The sequence below is a fragment of the Aythya marila genome, assembly GCF_965140915.1.
Source record: "Aythya marila genome assembly, chromosome: 4".
Lineage (NCBI taxonomy): Eukaryota > Metazoa > Chordata > Aves > Anseriformes > Anatidae > Aythya > Aythya marila.
Genome location: NC_139045.1, coordinates 44990575 through 45009790, shown reverse-complemented (window position 1 = coordinate 45009790; position 19216 = coordinate 44990575). Strand labels below are relative to the sequence as shown.

General features: G+C 46.4%; 1 protein-coding gene across 3 annotated transcripts in view; it reads right to left on the bottom strand.

The window, feature by feature from the left end:
- ARHGAP24 (Rho GTPase activating protein 24) overlaps nucleotides 1-19216 on the bottom strand; it is a 165026-nt gene that overhangs the window by 127104 nt on the left and 18706 nt on the right. For all 3 annotated transcript variants that reach the window (XM_082759857.1, XM_082759858.1, XM_082759859.1), the window contains exon 2: nucleotides 16577-16776. In XM_082759857.1, the coding sequence (XP_082615983.1) occupies nucleotides 16577-16776 (200 nt within the window). The remainder of the gene's footprint in view (nucleotides 1-16576; nucleotides 16777-19216) is intronic.

Genomic DNA, 19216 nt, shown 5'->3' with positions numbered 1-19216 from the left:
TCATTCTACATAGCAATGCTTCTTGGCAAAGCCAGGTAGCGAAAATAAGGCCTCTGCTGCTGAAGTTTTTAATACGGTACCAAAAGTGGGCTTAAAAAATAAATAAATAAAAAAAGTAAAGAGCAAAGTAACACACCACTACTGAGAGCTGCACTTGACGCTGTTGCCATTAAAATACCACCTCTGATCTCCAAATCACCGACATCTTTACTTGGACCCTCTGCATCCAGCTTGAATGTGCGTCCAACCAAAACACAAACACCAGCTGGAGGGGCTGACAGCCAGAAGCAAAGACAAGTGAATTTCCTAGGAAACAGTGCGCAAGGGCAGGCTTGATACTCAACAGCAATTCAGGAACAGAAACAAGACCAAGCTGTATTCACTGGCTGTCCTTGCACTTCAGGTTCTGAAGTATAATATTACTTATTACGCTTTCATTACACTTTGGGAAATATGTACTTTATGAGTAAAAAAGTGAACTGTGAGTTTTGACTGCCTGGAAGAGTCCTCCAAGGGCAGGCCACGGCTCAAACTCCAGCTTCTGTCTGCTTGCCTGCACGGCAGGCACCTCAGCACGCCCTCAGAACAGTTTCTAGCTTAATTCCACAAAACCTTACTAAAATACAGGGTCATCCCCTCATGATCAAGTGCTTCCTTCAAATGAAGATCTTAATTTCCCCATCATTAAAGCCATATTAATGTATTTTAATTACCCGCTGCAGCCTCAGGGCTGATGATACAGCCAACTGATTTTCAGTGCTTGCCTCCTCCACAAAACAGCCTCAGTGGTCATACAGTTGCTGTGCCCAGCTGAGCACTTCCAGCCCAGTGGCGCCTCCACCCCTTGGACCTGCTTTGCCCCTTGGGTTAAGCCTCATAGCAGGCTCTGTCCCTGTTGCTGCCACATTACTTTGGGCATCCTGCCACAAGCATCATCGAGGCGGTCTGTGGCCGCACGTTCTGCCCCAGCAAGCTGGGTTTTGTGCTGCAGAAGAGGAACAGCAACAGTCCTCTAACTTATGGGGACTGTTTCTTTCTTGATGCAAAACTGTTGGGAGCTGTCACCCATGCTCACTTGCTCTCTGTTTTAATGATGCAGGACTGGTATGGATTTGTGTTTTAGGGTTTGACAAAGTGATCCTGTAGAATTCAACAAGGGGTGGTACATTCCTTACAGAAAATCTGGCTTGCAGACATCAATCATGTTTGCATTTCTGAGAAAACTCCTGCACAAGGCGATAGCACAATTTTCATGCCACTTTGCATTTTAAGTGATATGCAGCACTTCCAAAAAGGTTATGAACAATGTTGGATTAAACAGTATAAATTTGAATGTTACTCTGCTGTCCACTCTTCTCTCTGGGCAAAAATCAGCCCCCAGTTTCAGGATTTGCTAAAACAGCAGAGCACAGGTATTGTCTGTACTAAAATAATGAGCAATCCTGAGATGAAAAGCACTATGTGTTGTCTGAAAGCACCTCACAGTTACCTGAAAACCTACCCAAACAAGTCTGGGAGGGCACACAATGTCCAGCACATCCCTCCACTGTTCCCCACCCTTCCCACCTGCAAGGGAGTCACGGGAAGCCTTCCTCCTCACCCAGCCTCTCAGCAAGGCAACAAAGCCCGGCCATGCTCTAAGTGCCTCCAGATCTCTGGTCTAGAGGACGTTTTTTTGTGTGTTTTTTTGTTTTTTTTTTTTTTTTTTTTTTTTTTTTTTACATTTCCACCACTGTGCACCTGGATAAGAGAAGCTGGGCAGCAACGAGTACTTGCAGCTTTCTTGGCATCCCTGCCCACATGGCACAGTGTCCTTGAATTTCTTCAGCCGTGGGAAGCTCAGTGCTCCTTGTGCCATACCAAACATATCCCACAGACTAGAAAGTGTCTTTAAGTACCTGACTTGGTAGTTTCACCAAGTTCTTCCAGGTGAATGGAGAAACTAGTTTCTTTGCTCATTTTCACAAGATTGCTTGGGGTGCTTGTGTAGGCAAGAGCCGAATACATAAGAATTTCATTCCTTTTTCAGCAACACTGTTTTCTCTGGTTCCCTAAAAAAACACAGGTCCAGGGCACACAACAACAAAGAAACTTAACTTCCGTAACTCACAACCCAGGCAGACCCCGGGTTTCTGCCAAACGAGCCTCATGCTCACCTGAAGCACGCATTCCTCCAGCCGTGTCGAGAACCTTATCCCTTCCTCATCGCCAAAACGGTTCAGAAGTACACTTTTCTGAGAGCCTTGCAGAAAAGCCAAGCCCCAAGCTGAAGGCACCAGCACTCACTACAAGTGCAACACCTGCATGGCCAGCAGCTGAGGCCCCCTTTTAAGCAGCCCTTGGTGACACAGCTGCTGCTCGAGAACACAATCAGGTAAGTAAGACCTATTGCTCCCTGCACATAACTGCTGTCACCTGCACTCCCCTCCCCTCCTGCTGCTTGTCAGCACCCTGCTCCCCTAAGCCCCCAGCAGAACAGCCGCAGCCGACCTTCCAGCTGCCATGCACCGCTGCCTGGGGACTGACCTCAGCCATGACACAATCTGTTTTCGCATCCCCCAGCTACTGCTGCCCAGCATCATAAAAAAGGCAAGGCGCTTCTCAGACCTTGCTGGGTGTTGGTGCCAATGAAAACTTGCCCAGCCGCCCACCTCGAGTCCCGCAGCAGCGCTGCGAGTGCCCCTGCCTGGTACGTAACGCCAGGCTCTGTGCCCAGCAGCCTATTGCAGGAGTGCTCACCAGCCTGTTACAAACTGATTCTAAAAATAAATATATATATATATATATCTAAAAGCCAGGATCTGCGTTTATAGCTGTTTTTAAGGCATTTCTCACTAACGCAACTATCATTGTTATGACCTAAATAGCCTTAAAAGGAAAAATATACCTTTTTGGTTTTTTTAAGACCTCACCACCCAGAAAAAAATGATATTTTAGCTGTATCAGCAGACATGAGTAAGGTATTTATATGCAGTTGGAAAACTAGTGCAATACAGACTAAGGAAATGAAACTGTACCTAGAGCTAGTGAAGTGATGGAACATCTGCTCTCCCTGGAAAAGCAAAGACGTATGTTTACCTCCTGAAACACTGAGATGGTCACAACCCCTGAGTGGCTTTCAGCTACCAGGTCTCTGCAACAGCAGTGGCAGGCAAAGCTCCATGGGACAAGTGGATTTGCCAGGGACTGCTGCTGGAGGCAACCTGGGCACAGGCGGCCCCTGGGCAGGCAGGCCATCCTTCTGCTGGGAAGCAAGCAAAACAGACACCCATGTAAAAAGTCCTCTGAATTTTCAAGCGTACACTTGAGCACAGGCTACTTCATTGCCTGTGGTCCTCCTCTCTCCACTCTCACTCCATTTTTTCCTGTAGCTGCTCAGTGTTTTATTTATAACCCCTCCGAGGCTCTGCTGTGCTGCAGCTTGCCATGTGCGCAGAGCAGCAGTAAGCCCAGGTCTTCCTCAGGCTTTTTCCCTGTTTGTCTTCTGATTCACAGCGCTGTCAGCACCTGCGGCTTTGTTGTGTTTCGTGCAGACAACGTGTTGCTGGATGCAAAGAAAAACCCAAACTTTTTGTCTACTTCCATCTGCAAGCACTTGGACACCTCTGATATAGCAGGGCACTTGTCAGGAGAGCGTAGGCTCTGCTCGCTAAGCTAACAGCATCATCACCTTTGGGGTCAGGTGAGAAAAGACAGCCACCTTCCAGCATTTGTCCCTACAGACATCTCTTTCCCTGAACCCTGATGTGCTCAGCATCTCGCAAGGCTGCTGATCACAGCTTTCTTTAAGCACTTAATAGACAAACCTCTCAAGCCACCTTCTTGCTGGCTCCCCACACAGTAGTGAACTCCATCACGTGCAGCAGTTCTTTCCTGGATAGCATCTATTGTTCGCAGCCACCCTACATGGAAAGCCTTTATGCTCTTCCTGGATGTTTGTGACACACTGGGGACCTGCTGGACACAGTTCGTAGGAGAATAGTTGTTTTTTTTTTTCCCCCTTCAGCTGGTTCCATTCTTCAGCAGCCATTTGTTCCACTGCTGGCGTTACCACTGATGGGAGAGAACCAAATGCATTGTTCTAATGTCTCAGAAATCTTTTGGCATTTTGTCGTCTCATTTACTCAGCATTATTATCCTATTGTCAAACACTAATTTAAAAGCGTCTACACACTGAGAGCTCAAGAGAATTCTGTAAAAAAAGCCCCTTTGTTCCTGTACCATCCACAGAGCACATCCTCCTGAGCTCCACTGTGAACTGCCCAGGGTTTTAAAAACAATAGTGGCTACAGGCTTTTATGAGAAAGCTCTGCAAGCCAAACGGAGAAGTTAATGCCATTTGCAGATGTACACTGAGTCTCACAAGCTGAGCCAGGCAAAATAATGCCAGCAAATAATTATCCTCTGAAGAAAACAGAGAACGTGAGGAATGGTGGTTAACAGATTCATGGATTTCTTACCAGCTCCTTCGGTCCTGCAAGTCCAGCTCTTCCTCCCCACACCTGCTGTGAAGCCCTGGTGCTGTTCTCCAGCCGCTCATTTAACACGCTCTTCTCTCCATCTCAGGTTACTGTCTTGGAGGCTACACACCACCACTAGTATTTCTCCTTCAGGCCCCTCTGACCACTTCACCTTCCCTCCCAAGGTCTAACGCATTCAAGGCCCTCATCAGGAGGACAGTGCAGCTCTGCACACCACGTGTAACCTCTCCCAGTCCTCCCTGCTTGCTCTTCTCCGGGAGCACAGTGCGATGGGATGAGGAGGAGCCAAGCAGGAGCATGCTGAAGTCAAGCTTTTTGAAGAAAAGCTGGTCTTGACAGAAGTCCTGCATTTCCATGTCCCTGTAGCACACTGCAGACTGCTGACAGAGACCCCTCGTCACCCAGCCACACGCAGAGGCAGCAGAATGACCAGGATCCCGGCAATGGAAAGGACAAGGAGAGAGACATGTGTGGCCCACACTGCTCACGTTGGGCCAAGCTGCTCCATTGGGGTTCCCAGAACAGCAGTGCACTCACAGGCATTTAACACGACGTTGGGATTTTCATCGGGACCCAGGTAACGGTGAGAGTGCTCTCATCTTCTGGGAAATGGTGAAAAGCAGCAACAAGCCAACCCAGCAGACCTTCATTCTGCCTAATTAAACACTTGGTAAGAAATGCTTACTTCACTTAGCATTCAAGTCAACCTATTGCAAAACTAGAAGAATACAGCTGTGCTGCCAACACCAGCCGAGAGTGGGTGTCTTCATTGTACTGCTCTGTGCTTTGTGGCAGCTACATCGGCTAATTAGCTCTATTCGCCACGTTAAAGGCCCCGATTTAGACATTAGACCAGCCATTTGAGAATTCAGAGCAGTAGATGTTTTCTTCACTCAGTTAATGGGATACTTCTTCCCAGTACAGCAAAGGGACATCAGAATAATCTCTGTTTACCGGGCCAGCTATTACACAACTAAAACAAACACTGGCCCACTCTCATGCTTTTGGAATGGGATGCAAGGCGCTCCTCACAGTCACCAACACACTCACACTCTTTGTGAGAAACAGCCCCCGAAAAGCTGGGTCATAGCGCGCTGATCCCAAACCCCTGAGTGCACGGGTGGGGAAAGCAGGGCTGCGGTGCTCCCGCGTCCAAGTGGTGTGGGCAGCGCAGCACCAAGAGCCGGGACCTGCTCCTTCACCAGAGTCCGAGCTGCAGCCGCCAAGAGCCAGCAACAGCTCTGGTGCCTGCTCCAGAAGGTCATTAACTCTCCTGATTGAAGCAAGTGCTTCAGTAGAATTGGGAGACTATTTTAAGGGGGAAAAAAAAGCCCACCGTTTCCTCCCTGGCATCTCCGCAGCACAAGGTATGTGAGCCCCTGGCTGCAACTGGCTGAGAACAGCTTAGTTGCTCGTAAAATGGTAGGTTTGACTTGCGTCCTGGTGTGAGCCAGCGGGAAGAAATGTATTGTAAGCATTTCTTCTTACTGTCACATTATAAAGTACCGAAGATTTATTTTTTCCTGTTCCCTCCACCTCACCTCTTCAAAAATGAGGCAATCAGCCAGAAAATTGTAAGCCAAAAACTTCAGTGTATCAGAAAGGCTGACACGGAGGCTCTGTATGCTTTATTTTTCAGCTGTGGCTAGTACCTCCTTTTCCCAGATAGTGCTGGTTATATAAATGACATTATATATATACAGAAAGAAAATTAAGAAACACACCTGGAATAACAATCAACCCCAGGAAGCAAAAGGAAAAAGATCTTCTGTTGATCTGAGGCTAGTTAAACACAACATAAATGTTTTACAACCTAGGCTGTGAATGAAATCTAATGCTGGACTCCTTCCAGACTAATCCGTGAATTCTCAGAGCAAGGGGCATTGCTTTGGGAGCCCGCTGTTACACACGTCATGCTAAGCTTCCTCCCCGAGTAGCCTTCCATTCCTGGCGAGATACCTGGGGACACAAGAGCTCTGATATCATGTGGAAATTCACCGTTTTCTCCATTCGGCCAATTTCTCCCCTTAGAAGAAATGTAGCACTTTGGATGCTCGAGAGACTGACCCCAAGAACAGCTCAAGAAAGGTTACAGCAAACAAGCTTTGCTTTGCTGCATCTCCTGTCCTTGCCCAGCGCTGCCTTATGCCTCACCTGAGCTCAGCAGGCATCACAGATCCATCTCCTCTTTATCCTTTTCACCAAATCACCAATGGGAGTTGCAACTAACACCAACCGACTATGGCAGCATTTCTTATGAAGCGCTTTCTCAAAATGTTTCTTTAGGCAATCTTCCCCCTGTCGAAATGGAGATTTTCGTAATGCACAGCCTCTACACTTCTGTAAAAGTTTATGTAGCACAGCTTCTGTCTCACGGGAAACTCATTTTTTATGTTGGACTGGAGACTAAAGACAAAGAGGTCATACTGCCCTAAACCACGTCGATCAGGAACAGCTGGGAGGCTCACTCTCAGGCTCTCCATGGTTACTGATTCTGTATTAAAAAGGACAGATTTCATCAAAATGAACTGAGCAACCACCTAGTTTTCAGTTTACCTGTAAGTCATTTGCTAAACATGCTTTTGGCTCGCAGAAGCTGGACAGAGTTGCAGTTATCACTGGTACCCAACACGACAGCCATCCTTCGTAGGCCCGGGGAGGAACTCTGGCACCTCTACACTTGGAAGCAAAGGGGCACATGGTAAATTTAATACCAATGGCAGTCCCCAATTCTTCCACAACACCCTTTCTCCCCAGTGCAGCATCACTTAGTGCACTTGAGGCAAGGAAAAGGAAAAAACCTGCAAGCCTCCCACACGCTCCCTGGGCTCCAATACAGATAAACACTTCAACGTTTTTGCTGGCTGCTCACTCACTTTTTTTGCACCCTCCTAGAGCACTTGTGCTATTTCCATGTGCATTTTTAGGATACGAAAGCTCCAACTAAACAGGGAAGAGAAAAAAAAAAAGGATTAGTCCTCACCGAAGACCAAGTGGGGAACAGGGGCTGGGGGGTGCCTATGCTCATTCCAGCAAAACGACTGCTTACTGTAGTAGATACAAAACACAGACATGCAAGTTTTTAATTGTTTTTAATTGTTCCATATCCTTAAAGTGCCAAGTACTGTTGCTAGGCTGGAGCAGCCATTTGTCAGAGTAACAGAGACCAGCAAGTTTGCCCTAAAGCATCAGCCTGCTGCTTAAATCACAGCCTCATGTCCATTTGTCCACCACCTGCATTGCAGCATGTCAACAGGCCTCTGAAACACGTGCCTGGGCTGTGCAAGTCCTCACCACTGCCTCTGTGCTTCTGGTCACCGCTCAGGAGCTCAAAGCATTTGCTTTTTCTTGGAGACACTGCAGCTACTCAGAGCAGGAGCTCTTTGTGGGTAGTTGCACAGTGAAGGAGCGTAATGGGTTTTATTCAGCAGCCCTAGCAGCAAGAGAGAGCTTTTGTTAGTCCAACTTCTGTGCTAAGTCTGCTTAAGAGGATGTCCCTCCAGCAGGGGAAGTTAATTTAACTGCTTCCATCACCATTCAGCCCTTGGCCCCTGTTGTGAGGCTGCCAACACCAACCCCCCTGTGACGGCCACTCTCATGAACTTGTTCTGTACAAGGGATTGCAGAGGTCTGCCTCAGCTTGCCAGGGCACATGTGGCAACCCCCAGGCCCTAATAACAACCACGTTCAGGAAGGTCTTTCATCCATGGCATCAGTATTAAATAGCATGCCTTCACCCTTTGAGCTTGCATAGGATCCAGGCCATTTTCCATCATGTTCACAGAGAAGAGCATTTACACAGCCCCACTGAACAAAGCTGAAAGGAATGGGCTTGTACAAATGCTGCTAAAAAATCATCACTCCTTGGTTACTACAGCAACTGCATGGAAGAGGTCCCTTAGCAGTACGTGAGAAATCAGCAAGCACGCTGCCCTGATTTCAGTTAGGATAGAGTTAATTTTGCTCCTAGTAGCTGGTAGGGTGCTATGTTTTGGCTTAGGATGAGAGGAGTGCTGATAACATGCTGATGTTTTAATTGTTGCAGAGCAGTGCTTACACCAAGCCAAGGACATCTCAGCTTCTTGCTCTGTCCTGCCAACAGGCAGGCTGGGGGTGCAGCAGGAGCTGGGAGGGGACAGACTCAGGACAGGTGACCCAAGCTGCCCAAAGGGGTATTCCATACCTTATGGGGTCATGCTGAACAATAGATAGGGGTGGCTAGCCGGGGTGGGGTGACAGACTGCTTGGGGTTAGGCTGGGCATCGGTCAGCGGGTGGTGAGCAACTGCACTGTGCATCACTTGTTTGTACACATTATTAGTAGCAGTACTATTATCATTATTTTATTTTTCTTCCTGTCTTAATAAACTGTCTTTATCTCAAGCCACAGGCTTAATCTTCCTGTTTCTCTCCCCCATCCCAGAGAGGGAGGGAGGAGGGTGAGCGACCGGCTGTGTGGTACCTAGCTGCCGGCCGGGTTAAACCACAACACACACGCAGAATTTCTTTGAATAGGGATGTTTAACTACAGCCTGTGTGAGATAGCACAACACAAATTAAACTTCAGCACTCCTTGAACACTGGTTTAACAGTGTGTGCTACGTTGGAAGCTGACTGCACCAGCTCCTAGTTAGGAGTTGACCAAATGTCCTGCAGCCTGATCGGGCAGGCTTCGCAGCACAGCTTGCAGGATTTTACACCAAGCTGCACACTCCATCAAAGAGACAGGGGCAGTACAGTGAATGTCAGGGAGACATAGATGCACTGGCCACCAAGAACCTACATTAAGCTGCTGGCTACTCAATGACTTATTAGAGTGCCTATTTTTCCAGTCTAGCAGCAGCTGCTGGCTGATTGTAATTATACCCAGTTTACACAACACATGGTAGCGTACTCGAGAGCTTCAGCTCTGTACACACACATGGGCAGTGGTGCTAACATTCTCCACCGACACCATGAGGGTTTGTGCTTTGTACTATTGTAAAAATATTTACCAAAAGACTCACTTCCAGTTTGGATTGAACAAAGACAGAGAAGGTTGGAAACACAGACGTTCTCCCCAAAAAGGCTCTGGGAGAGGAGCTGGGGCTGCAGTGCCTGCCATGTAGGCTCTCACGTGGGATCAGCTGCTCATTATTCTGCGCAGGAAGGACAAAGGCTGCACCTGAGACATCCACGGAAACCAAGGGAGGAGGAAGAGCTGCAAGCCCTGTGCAATGAGGTATGCAGGGAGTCGAAGGGATGGCTGCGGGAACAGGCTGTGGTTTGCAGATGTCCCCACTACAGGGACAGACATTAACGCAGCAGCTGCATGCCAAGCTGATGAAGTAAGACTGAACACTCCTTGCACTGCACTAAATCCTACAAACCATCTCCAAGGGAAAAGTGAATTTCTAGCAGCACCAGTCAGGGGCAAACCACTGAGCAAGAATTGTCTGAACCTGGCACACAACCCGTGACTCTGTGCAGCCTTCAGTGGCACTCCTGTAGTTCATTTGGGACTTCATACTGGACAAGACACCTTTTTTGTTCCACAGGGACAGAACAAAACCAAGAGTTATTGAAAACTCAGGCCCACATTTTTGGTCTGAAAGAAGCAGAAGAGGGGATTAAAGCTGGAATCTGATCACCTCGCAGCTGAGCACCTCAGTGAATGAGTTCGTGGATATTCACCTCAGGCTCAGGACAGAAATTCAATCCTGTGAATTTGAGAAACCTTTCCCAAACAACAGAGTGATGGCATCAGAAACACTACGGTTTCAAAATACTTTGCCTTATCACCCTGAACTCTTTAGTAAAAAATTCCCATGGGTATCTACTGACAAAACGTATTATACCTTTAATAACCCTGACTGAGACCACTGTGGTGAAAAAAGTGTATCTACAAGTAAATCCCTGAAACCTGCAGCACCAGCCAACAGATAAGCTTCAAGGCACAGCATTAGAAGTGGCAGAACTTTCTGCTGAACGTGCAGGCTAAGACCTATCCCTCCACAACCACCTCTTTATTCCCGAAACTTCACTGCCCGAGCTGCACAAGCCCACTTACGTTCATGCGCTTGTGAAGCCATTCCCAGAAAACTCATTAAAAAAAAGGCCCCAAGCAGTTTTGGGGCTTTCACTTCACTTTCAGCATCAACCAGCCACCACGGCCATTTGCTGTGTGAAGGGGACCAGTCCTTGGATTGCTTCACTTGCTGCTGCGCCAGGTTTTACCTGGTTTTCTCAGGCAGAAAACAAGCCGAGAACAGGAGATCCTGCAACTCACATCCCACAGGATACAGCCCTCCTCGTCTATTCTGAAACTCATTTAGTCAGAGGGTTAACAAGTTGATTTAAAACTTGAGGCCTTATGTTCAGTGAATGAAGACCAAGAATGATGAGAAAGGAAAAAAATGCACTTGCCCTAAGTAGAAAGACATGTCTCATAGAGGCTTCTCTTCCTTCCACTAAGTGTTTAAAGAAAAATCACAGCATCAGGGACATGGAGCTAACCCAAAACATGTGCCAAGTTTGCACGATGCGTGCAAAGCTGAAAAGAGCAGTACCTTTCTGCAGTGAGCGAAGTCAAAAGCCATGCAGGGAAAGGAAATAAGGGCAAGTTCATGCTCTGGCTGAAAGAACAACAACAGGGGAGCAAGAGCAACCAGGCTGCGGCTGCATGGAGCTTGGCCCCATGCCCTGCTGAGACCTGCAGTGCTCACGGCCCCAGAAGAAGCACTCAGCCAGCAGCGAGTATGCAAGTCTGCAAGCCACTTAAAACAAGACCCTTTCAAACATCCAAAAAATGGGGTCTCTATTTGCTCTTGGTATTTTAGACAAAATTCAGCAGGCCCAGCTGGCAGCCTTTGATCAGGAACACCCTGGAGCATGTTACTGTTAGAAATGCTGTTGGCAGCTGACTGTATTTGCAGTAAACCAGGGCATTTGGCTCTGTTAAAATCTTCATCCAGCATCCAACACGGTGTCCTTCCATTCCACTCCATCCATGGGAACAGGTTCAAGTGTATTTTACAGTTCTGTTGTGTTTTTTGTTTCTTTCTTTTTCAGGTTTTTTTTTTTTTTTTTCAGTTTTCCTTTGTTGAGGGGGACAGAGGAGAAAGGTGGGGAATTTTCTTTTTTTTAAACAGTTGTGAATTCATCACCCTCCCAAATCAGTATTCAGTACTAGAAAGCTGTTCTGGTGAACCCCTTCATAATCAGGGAGCATCACCGGTCATCTCAGGAAAATCCCATATAATTTAGTTCTGCACATTGAGTTTCTGGTGGAATTGCCAAGAAGCGTGCTTGCTCTGTTGAAACCCCGGGTTTCTTGTGACATCTGCATGACTGCTTGATTAATTTTTCCTTCACAGTTGGCAAGAGGTCTTTGAGCAATACCCAAGCAGTGAGGCTCTCAGAGGGTGGGTGCTGCACATCCTCCTCCCCTGCACGCGAGCGAGGAGCCGCTCTCACCACCCAAGCAACCTGCGGAGCAGCTGCTGTGCTGTATTTACACGCAAGCTGGTTCCTGTGGATATCCAAAGACGAGGACCAAGGCAAATCAAACTCTCATTGTCCTTACCAGAAATCCTCCAGGTAACGGGGACAGACAGCCATTTCTCGTGATGCGGTTCTAACATGCACGTACAATTAAGTTTTCCTACCTGCCCTACATTATTATCCATTCCTTTTTAACTCATAAAAAGGCACCATGTTCCATTTTTCATCACATCCAGTACTCGTACTGAGAGGCTTCCCCTACTGACAGGCTCCATTTCCATTTTGATAATCATCACACTAGTCTCTATTTAACGCATTCGTTCCAAGCTTTGTTTTATATTAAAAAGGTAACAAAATTTTGTCACTTGTATCCTATTAATCCCAATAAATGGAATTGGCTGCCTGTGGTGGTTCTTTTTGCTCCACACAAATGGGATTAAATGAAGCACGCATATTTTGCCAGAAATGAGTACTTTAAAATATTCTGTTTGTACATCAGAGACAGTCTTCCCCTTACAGACAGACGGTGGTTACCTGTGCTTAAGATTCCAGCAGACAGTTATTCAGTTTCCAAAGACACTCAAATCCCAATTTTAAGGTTTACACCTTAGCATTCCTATCTACTGTTCCTTGCAGGGGTCTGGCTAAGATCCTGTGAGCAAATGAATGCTGTTACACATTACTTAAGCCAAAACCTAGAGGATAAAAATGCACACCAGGAAGTTCAGGATGGGTTATCAACTGAAAGAGCAGATCAACCTCAACTTTTAGGCAAACACCAAAAGTATTTCCTGAAGGCCAAAGTTCACAGTTCTTTGGGATCCCATTACACACCTCAAATTCAATTCCGTAAAACCACATAGGCCACAACTGTATGATGGCAACTGAACAGTTGAGAGTGGGTGAACTTGCCTGTTCTGGTTCATTTACAGCCCCACATCAGCGCTGCTCCATCCAGACAGGTTACCTGGCTTTGATCCCCAAACCTCATGTCCTCAGCACGTAACACCAGGGCCGTGTGACAGCAGAGCTGTCCCACAGCCATCGAACCTGCAAGTTCCCTCCTGCCGCTTACCCAACTACCCAAGTTAAGCCTGGGCAGAGGGGAAAGCAAGACAGACGTTTTCATCAGCTGCCAATAAACAACAGCTGTACTGTGAAAGAGGGGCTGCTAAATGCTGATTTGCTCAGCTGCCCATATTTCGAGCTGGATAGGTGACCTTCAGATCCAGCTTAATGCTGGCTTCCTAAAGCAGAATGGGCTGTCAGGAGTACAGTGACTAGCAGAGGCAGCAGAGGACCAACAACACAATACCCTGAACCACCTCCAAGAGGGAAAACACTACGCAGAATCATCAGAAGTCAGATTTCTTCATATGTTATAGGCTTGCTCACTTCTTCACTTTGTCTTCTGGAAGTACCTAGATCAATTTGCTATCCCTGCCTGCATCTCCGCTAAATGGAATTGCCATCCTTGCCAGATCCCCTGAGACACTGCAAGGATATCAGAGCACGAGACTGCTGTTCTTACTGATAAAATATTACAAGGGTAAGATTGTGTTTGATGATAATAAGGAATCAATGAAAATTCACTGACCTTGACTAGAAGAATAACAGGCATGTATTGCTTCTTTTCCCTCTGCTCTCCTTCAGTAGCTCTGTGCCCCTGCAGGCAGCTGACACACATTGGCAGAGACCTTTCCCCACTGACAGCTAATGACTCAAATGTAATAGTCTGATACCAAGGAGACATACACATATATTCACTACAGAATGCTGTAGCTGCTTATATTTCTAACAGCAAATGAGCATGCTTCACAAAGTGGAAACCATTTAGTTATAGTGTCGATATAACCAGATATTATTTATTTTCTTTACTCCCATCATACAGCGTGGAGTAACTGCCTGAAGTACCAAGGAAAATTAAACTAGTATTCACATTTTAAAGAAAATGTACGGCATTGGAGAGGCTTTCAGGGTGGAGTGTAGCTGAACTACCTAAATGTTCCCTAGGCTTCTGACCTTAGATGCTATCACACAGGGGGAACCTGGTGTGCTGGCTCTAAGGAACAGGATGGAGCGCAGGGCAGAGTGGAGACACCACGGCTGGGCTCTGCGACCAGGCAGGGACTTGATTGTTCTTGTGCACACCAAGACCGATAAGCTGTACATTTGCTACCCTGAGCCAACAGCCTGCCATATTTTTGACAAAATGCTGTACTCTAGTGAACTTTTGCTCATCGTAATACCGTTCACATCTCCTTCACTTCCACACATACAAACGTTGTGGTGTAATTTTTGGTGTGGACTGGACAGAACCCAAGCCCAAAATGTAAAGCAGACTGGTTCTCAGGCATTCACTGAATTCACACCACAAACTGGAACCTGCATTTCCCAAATTCGCATCAGAGCTATGCAGATAAACTCAGTGGCTTGCCCTGTCCACTCCTCCCCACATTCTTCCATCTTCTATAAATGCACACACGAAATAGAGCATTCCCCAGGACCAGGAATCATACGTCTTTGCCTGCTTCCAGGCACAACCCAAAAAAAAAAAAAAAAAAAAAAAAAAAACAGCAAAATACAAACTACAATCTGACTTTGGGGGAAAAAAAAAATCACCTTTTGAATGTCTTCCATCCCATTAATCCCATTACCATCTAAATGTGTGGCTGTACTGTATGCAGACTGTGCAGTCCAGTAGTGAAGAAACAGGTATTTGTCCTAAACACAGATGCCACAGTATGCTGCCAATAAAATAATGGCAAAATGCTGCTCTCCATCTCCTAATGACCTCCTCACGCACTGGAAATTCATGCTGTCAGTTGACTTCTTGGCTTTAGTTCTCCACTGCAAGAACACCAGGGTTCCTACAAGGTCACATCAATTTTCTTGTCAAAGTGAATGCAGCAGATCCTTACACGTAGTTAATGGGAAAAACACCCTTCTGTACCTGGCATCCAACCTGGGACATATTTCAGCGACACATATGTACCATTTGACTGACCCACATTTGGGTTGGCGTTCATTCATCTTCCAAGCCTAGCAGAATATTTTAAATTATGCTGCTGGTAGCACTTGTTTTTTCTTTAAACCTTCTCATCTGTACATGTCTTTATAAACTACTTGAGATTAAAGTGGAAGACTCAAGCAAACTATTAGGTATTTAATCAACTGCTACCAAACTTATCAAAGCAATCCAAAGACCGGAATAACCACCTCCATTTCACAAAAGGAAGCAGCAAGGTTAATAGCATCTTCTGAGGTCATCCTGCTGGTCAATGGCAGAGAGATGGAAATATTTGGGGTTCCTAGTGCTGTACGGTGCTCCGTGCTTTTTGACACCTCTCAGTAAGTGACAAAATCCTCAAACGCATCTGAACATATTGCCAAATGTCAAAAAGAAGAGCTGTACTTCCTGAATTCCAGCCTCTGGCTCATAAACGCTTTTATTTTGATGTCTGCTTTTCAAACTCTTCATTACCAAAATAACTGTAGTGAACGATACATTGATTCCCCAGAAATTATTACTTATTGGATATTCACGAACTGTTGATACTAATGTGTAAAGCATAGATTTGCCATGGGTTATTTAATCAACCTATACAGCCTGGCATATTTTTAAGGGTCAACAGCTACAGAAATGTGCTCTGAAAGCTGCTTGTACAAGAACCTTCTCTGGGAACAATTACCTGAATACTGAATGGTTTTCTTAACACATGCACCTTAATGCAGACTGCAAAGCTTGATGAATTGTCACAGCCTGTGCCATGCAGGACGCTGGCTTAGGCAGGTCTGACATCTCTGAACTCACCGCTAAATCCCCATAAACACATACCATCAAAAATTTAGTAGGCATCAGTAGTGTGCATGCGATTATGTGTTTGAGTATCTGCACAGATGTAATTCTCAGAGCATTTTCCAACATCACGAGATGATTAACAGCTAGGACTACCGTACTCCTGCAGGTGCTAGCACAAGGTCTCTCAGCTTATTATCACAGTGGCTCAGACCTGCCCTAGGCTGAGAGGCAAGAGTTATTTACTCTGTTCTTATGGCACTCTAGAGACAGACAGCCCTAAAGCATGCCTGTAAAAAAGCTAAATAAATAGCAAAGTAGATGAACATTAAGGAGCAGTAAATTACTGCCACAGAAGCAGGCAGCAGACACAAGTCTATTCCACGCTACAGATGGCAATGTATTCAGGCTGCACTCTTAGGGGATTTCCTATCCAGGAAGGCACAAAGCTGTGGTACTCCAAGATTTTAAACAGCAGAAAAATAAGCAGTACCTTTAAAATAGTGTATTCATCTGATTCAAGTGAGCGCATCGGACCGATTTTTACTACTTGAACTTCATTTGGACTATGCTCCCTTAAAAATGCTGCAATGGGAAAACTTGACCTGGAAAAGGAAGCTTTAGAAGCAAGTGTGGTTGGAGAACCATGTTAATTGCCAAGGCCTGATCCCGTTCTGTGGTCACTGCCAACAAAATCTCAAGTTGCATTGAGTCTGTGACAGAGATGGAGAGGTTTCTTGAAATGTGAGACAAATCTGCTCATATGAACTTAGTTCTCTCCCTCACCTCCCATCCCATCTCCTCCTTTCACTTACCAACGGCTTGGTTTCATCTTCGTCTTTGAAATAGTACAGCTGGTCCCCCTTGAGAACAAACCAGCGCGTGTGCCAGGTCTTGACGAAGCCTCCTTGCTTCCGCAGCCACCCACACTTAAAGGTGCTGTGCCGCCCGTGGCTCGGAGGGGGACTCTCCGCAGGGCCAGTGTGTTCGTCCATACTGGGCCTGGGCAACTCTCCTGATGAGAAAGGAAGGGGAAAAGGAAAAAGAATCAGATCGTGAGCCCAGCACAAAGCTGTTCCTTTCAACACAGCTGAGAAATGAACATGCCCCGACTACCAGAGAGTGCTAGCAAGGCATTGACCGTCTGACTGCTTACTCGCATACAAGCACCCATCAGCCATGTGAGCGCTGCTCACCTATAAGAGACAGCAGTAACAGCAAAATGAGTTGTTTAAAAGCAGGCAAGAGGCAAAAATTGCTTCAACTATAGCGTATGATATCTCCACAGGCAGAGGAAGACAGCAGCTATTTTTCACACTGAGTGCTGCTGGATTACAGGCACTGAGGAGGAATGAACGTCTTCATACCAAGGAAGGCAGGATGCTTCCCACTGCCAGACAACCCTTTTAATATTCCCTGACAGGCTTTAGCACACCAAATAATAAGGCTTCTGTTTTTATTTTATTTTTTAACTATTGTCACTGGTATTGTGGACAGTAAATATAAAAAACAGCTGCACATCCCATGCTATAACCAACCCCATGGCTGAAATTGGTGCGTCCAGCTATGCCTCTTTATAGCCATTTTGCCAATCATACAAAACGTTAGTGCATCAACTCAGGTTGTGAGATGTGTCCAAACCAGCGCTGAAGGCTGGAATCGAACTGACAAATTTTCAAGTGGCTTTTTGACTTGTTAAAGCTATGCTTCTTACTTTATCTGGACAGTCACAGACATTCTAGACAGATATTTTACATACAGCCGTGTAGTCACATGCTAAATCTTGGTGTTCAAAAGGCTTTTCTTGATACCTTACCAAGTTTAGAGCTCAAAAAAATCAAGATTTTCTCGGTTGCACATTGTGATATTCTCAGTTGAAATACAAGCCCAACTGAGACCCAAGTGTGCCAAATTGCATATACTTAAACAGAATAAAATGCAACCAGAACCACAAAAGCGCCAGCATGCAAAATGAAGGGTGAAATTTCAGTGTCTGAGTGCCTGAAAGACGACCTCTTTCTTCTCCTGGACAACCACCAGCAGCCATCCTTGCCCAGCCAGGAACCTGCACAGCTGCTAGTGCCTGGCCAGGCTGGCTGCCTAAGGACATTTGTTGTTTCTACACATCCGGGTGGGAAAAGAACAAAATAAACCCAGCCCCTGTAAGCAGGAGATGTTTCTGACTAGGAACATCTAGACACAAGCTTTCTGTTGTGACTTTGGCAAAAGATACTGGCGCCTTTGCGCCCAGCACGCCTGCTCTGTTCCCTGATAGAAGCAAGGCTGTTACCAAACACACCAACAGGTACCAGCAGTGCAGAGGTTTGTTTTCAGCTTTTAAGGAACATGAGGAATGGGAATACACGTTCACTTGGTAGAGGAGACGGTCCCTTTGACAGTTAGCACCAGTTTGTGTCTGGATATTGCTACATCAATGTAAAATGGATAGCAGTTGTAAGAAAGCAAGAGGACATTCTCCAAATAACTGGAGAATGGCAGGGGTTCAGCTGAAGTTATTTACAATAAGCAGTGACTGGATCATCTTCAATATATGACCTCAAGCACATGTGGCAGGTTTTCCAGACAGGCTCACACCCTGCCTCTGCTCATCACCCGTGTGCAGAGGAGGTGTGAGGAACCAGGACAGCCCTACCTGTCCTACACGAGGCCACCCTCTCTGACAGAACATGCACCTAACAAGTACTCAGCGTTTCTCCATCCCAGCAGAAATCTCTCCAGCACTGCTGGCTTTTGGGGGGGGGCAAAGCAGATAGGGGAAGCAGCTCCCCAGCTCATGTTCTCAGGAAGCCAACTGGCAAACATTTTAAGGAAAGCATTGCAGCCAGCAGGGAGGTTGTTACAGCTTAGAAAAGGACAAAATAATTTCCACGGGCGACCCCCTGCTCCTTGCAAGGCACCTGCAGAAAATCCCAAAATCCATTTTTTTGTTGTTGTTGTTTTCCATCACTCCTTTGCTTTCAGAGTCTGCCTACAACAAACCAGACCGAATCAGAAATTCCAGCAGCTGGCTCACTTTCACCAGTTGTTTTTACAGCTGCTTCAACACCAAGATCATAAAAACAAACTGCAGAAATATCAGGGTGCTGGCAGTGCCGCAGGGAACAGCGAGGTGCAAACAGCATGTAAATAACACACGAGCACGTGCAGAATTACATCAGCACGCTGCTAGTCCTCTCGCCCCTATGAGACCAGGCAGAAAGCCACTACGTTTTCAAGCACTAAAGGAGCGTATTCCTCAAACCCATCTTCTGAATGGGAAACACAACTCGTGCCTCCTGCCAAAGCTAGCTCCACTGACGTGGCCGGCCTCCAGCATCGGGAATGAGCAGAGCTGGACAAATCCTGCACAGTCCATTCACTCTGGGCTGGCTGCGGGCAAGATGTCCTGCTGTCGTATGGACACAGGGAAACACAGGACTGGGCAGCTCCTCCAA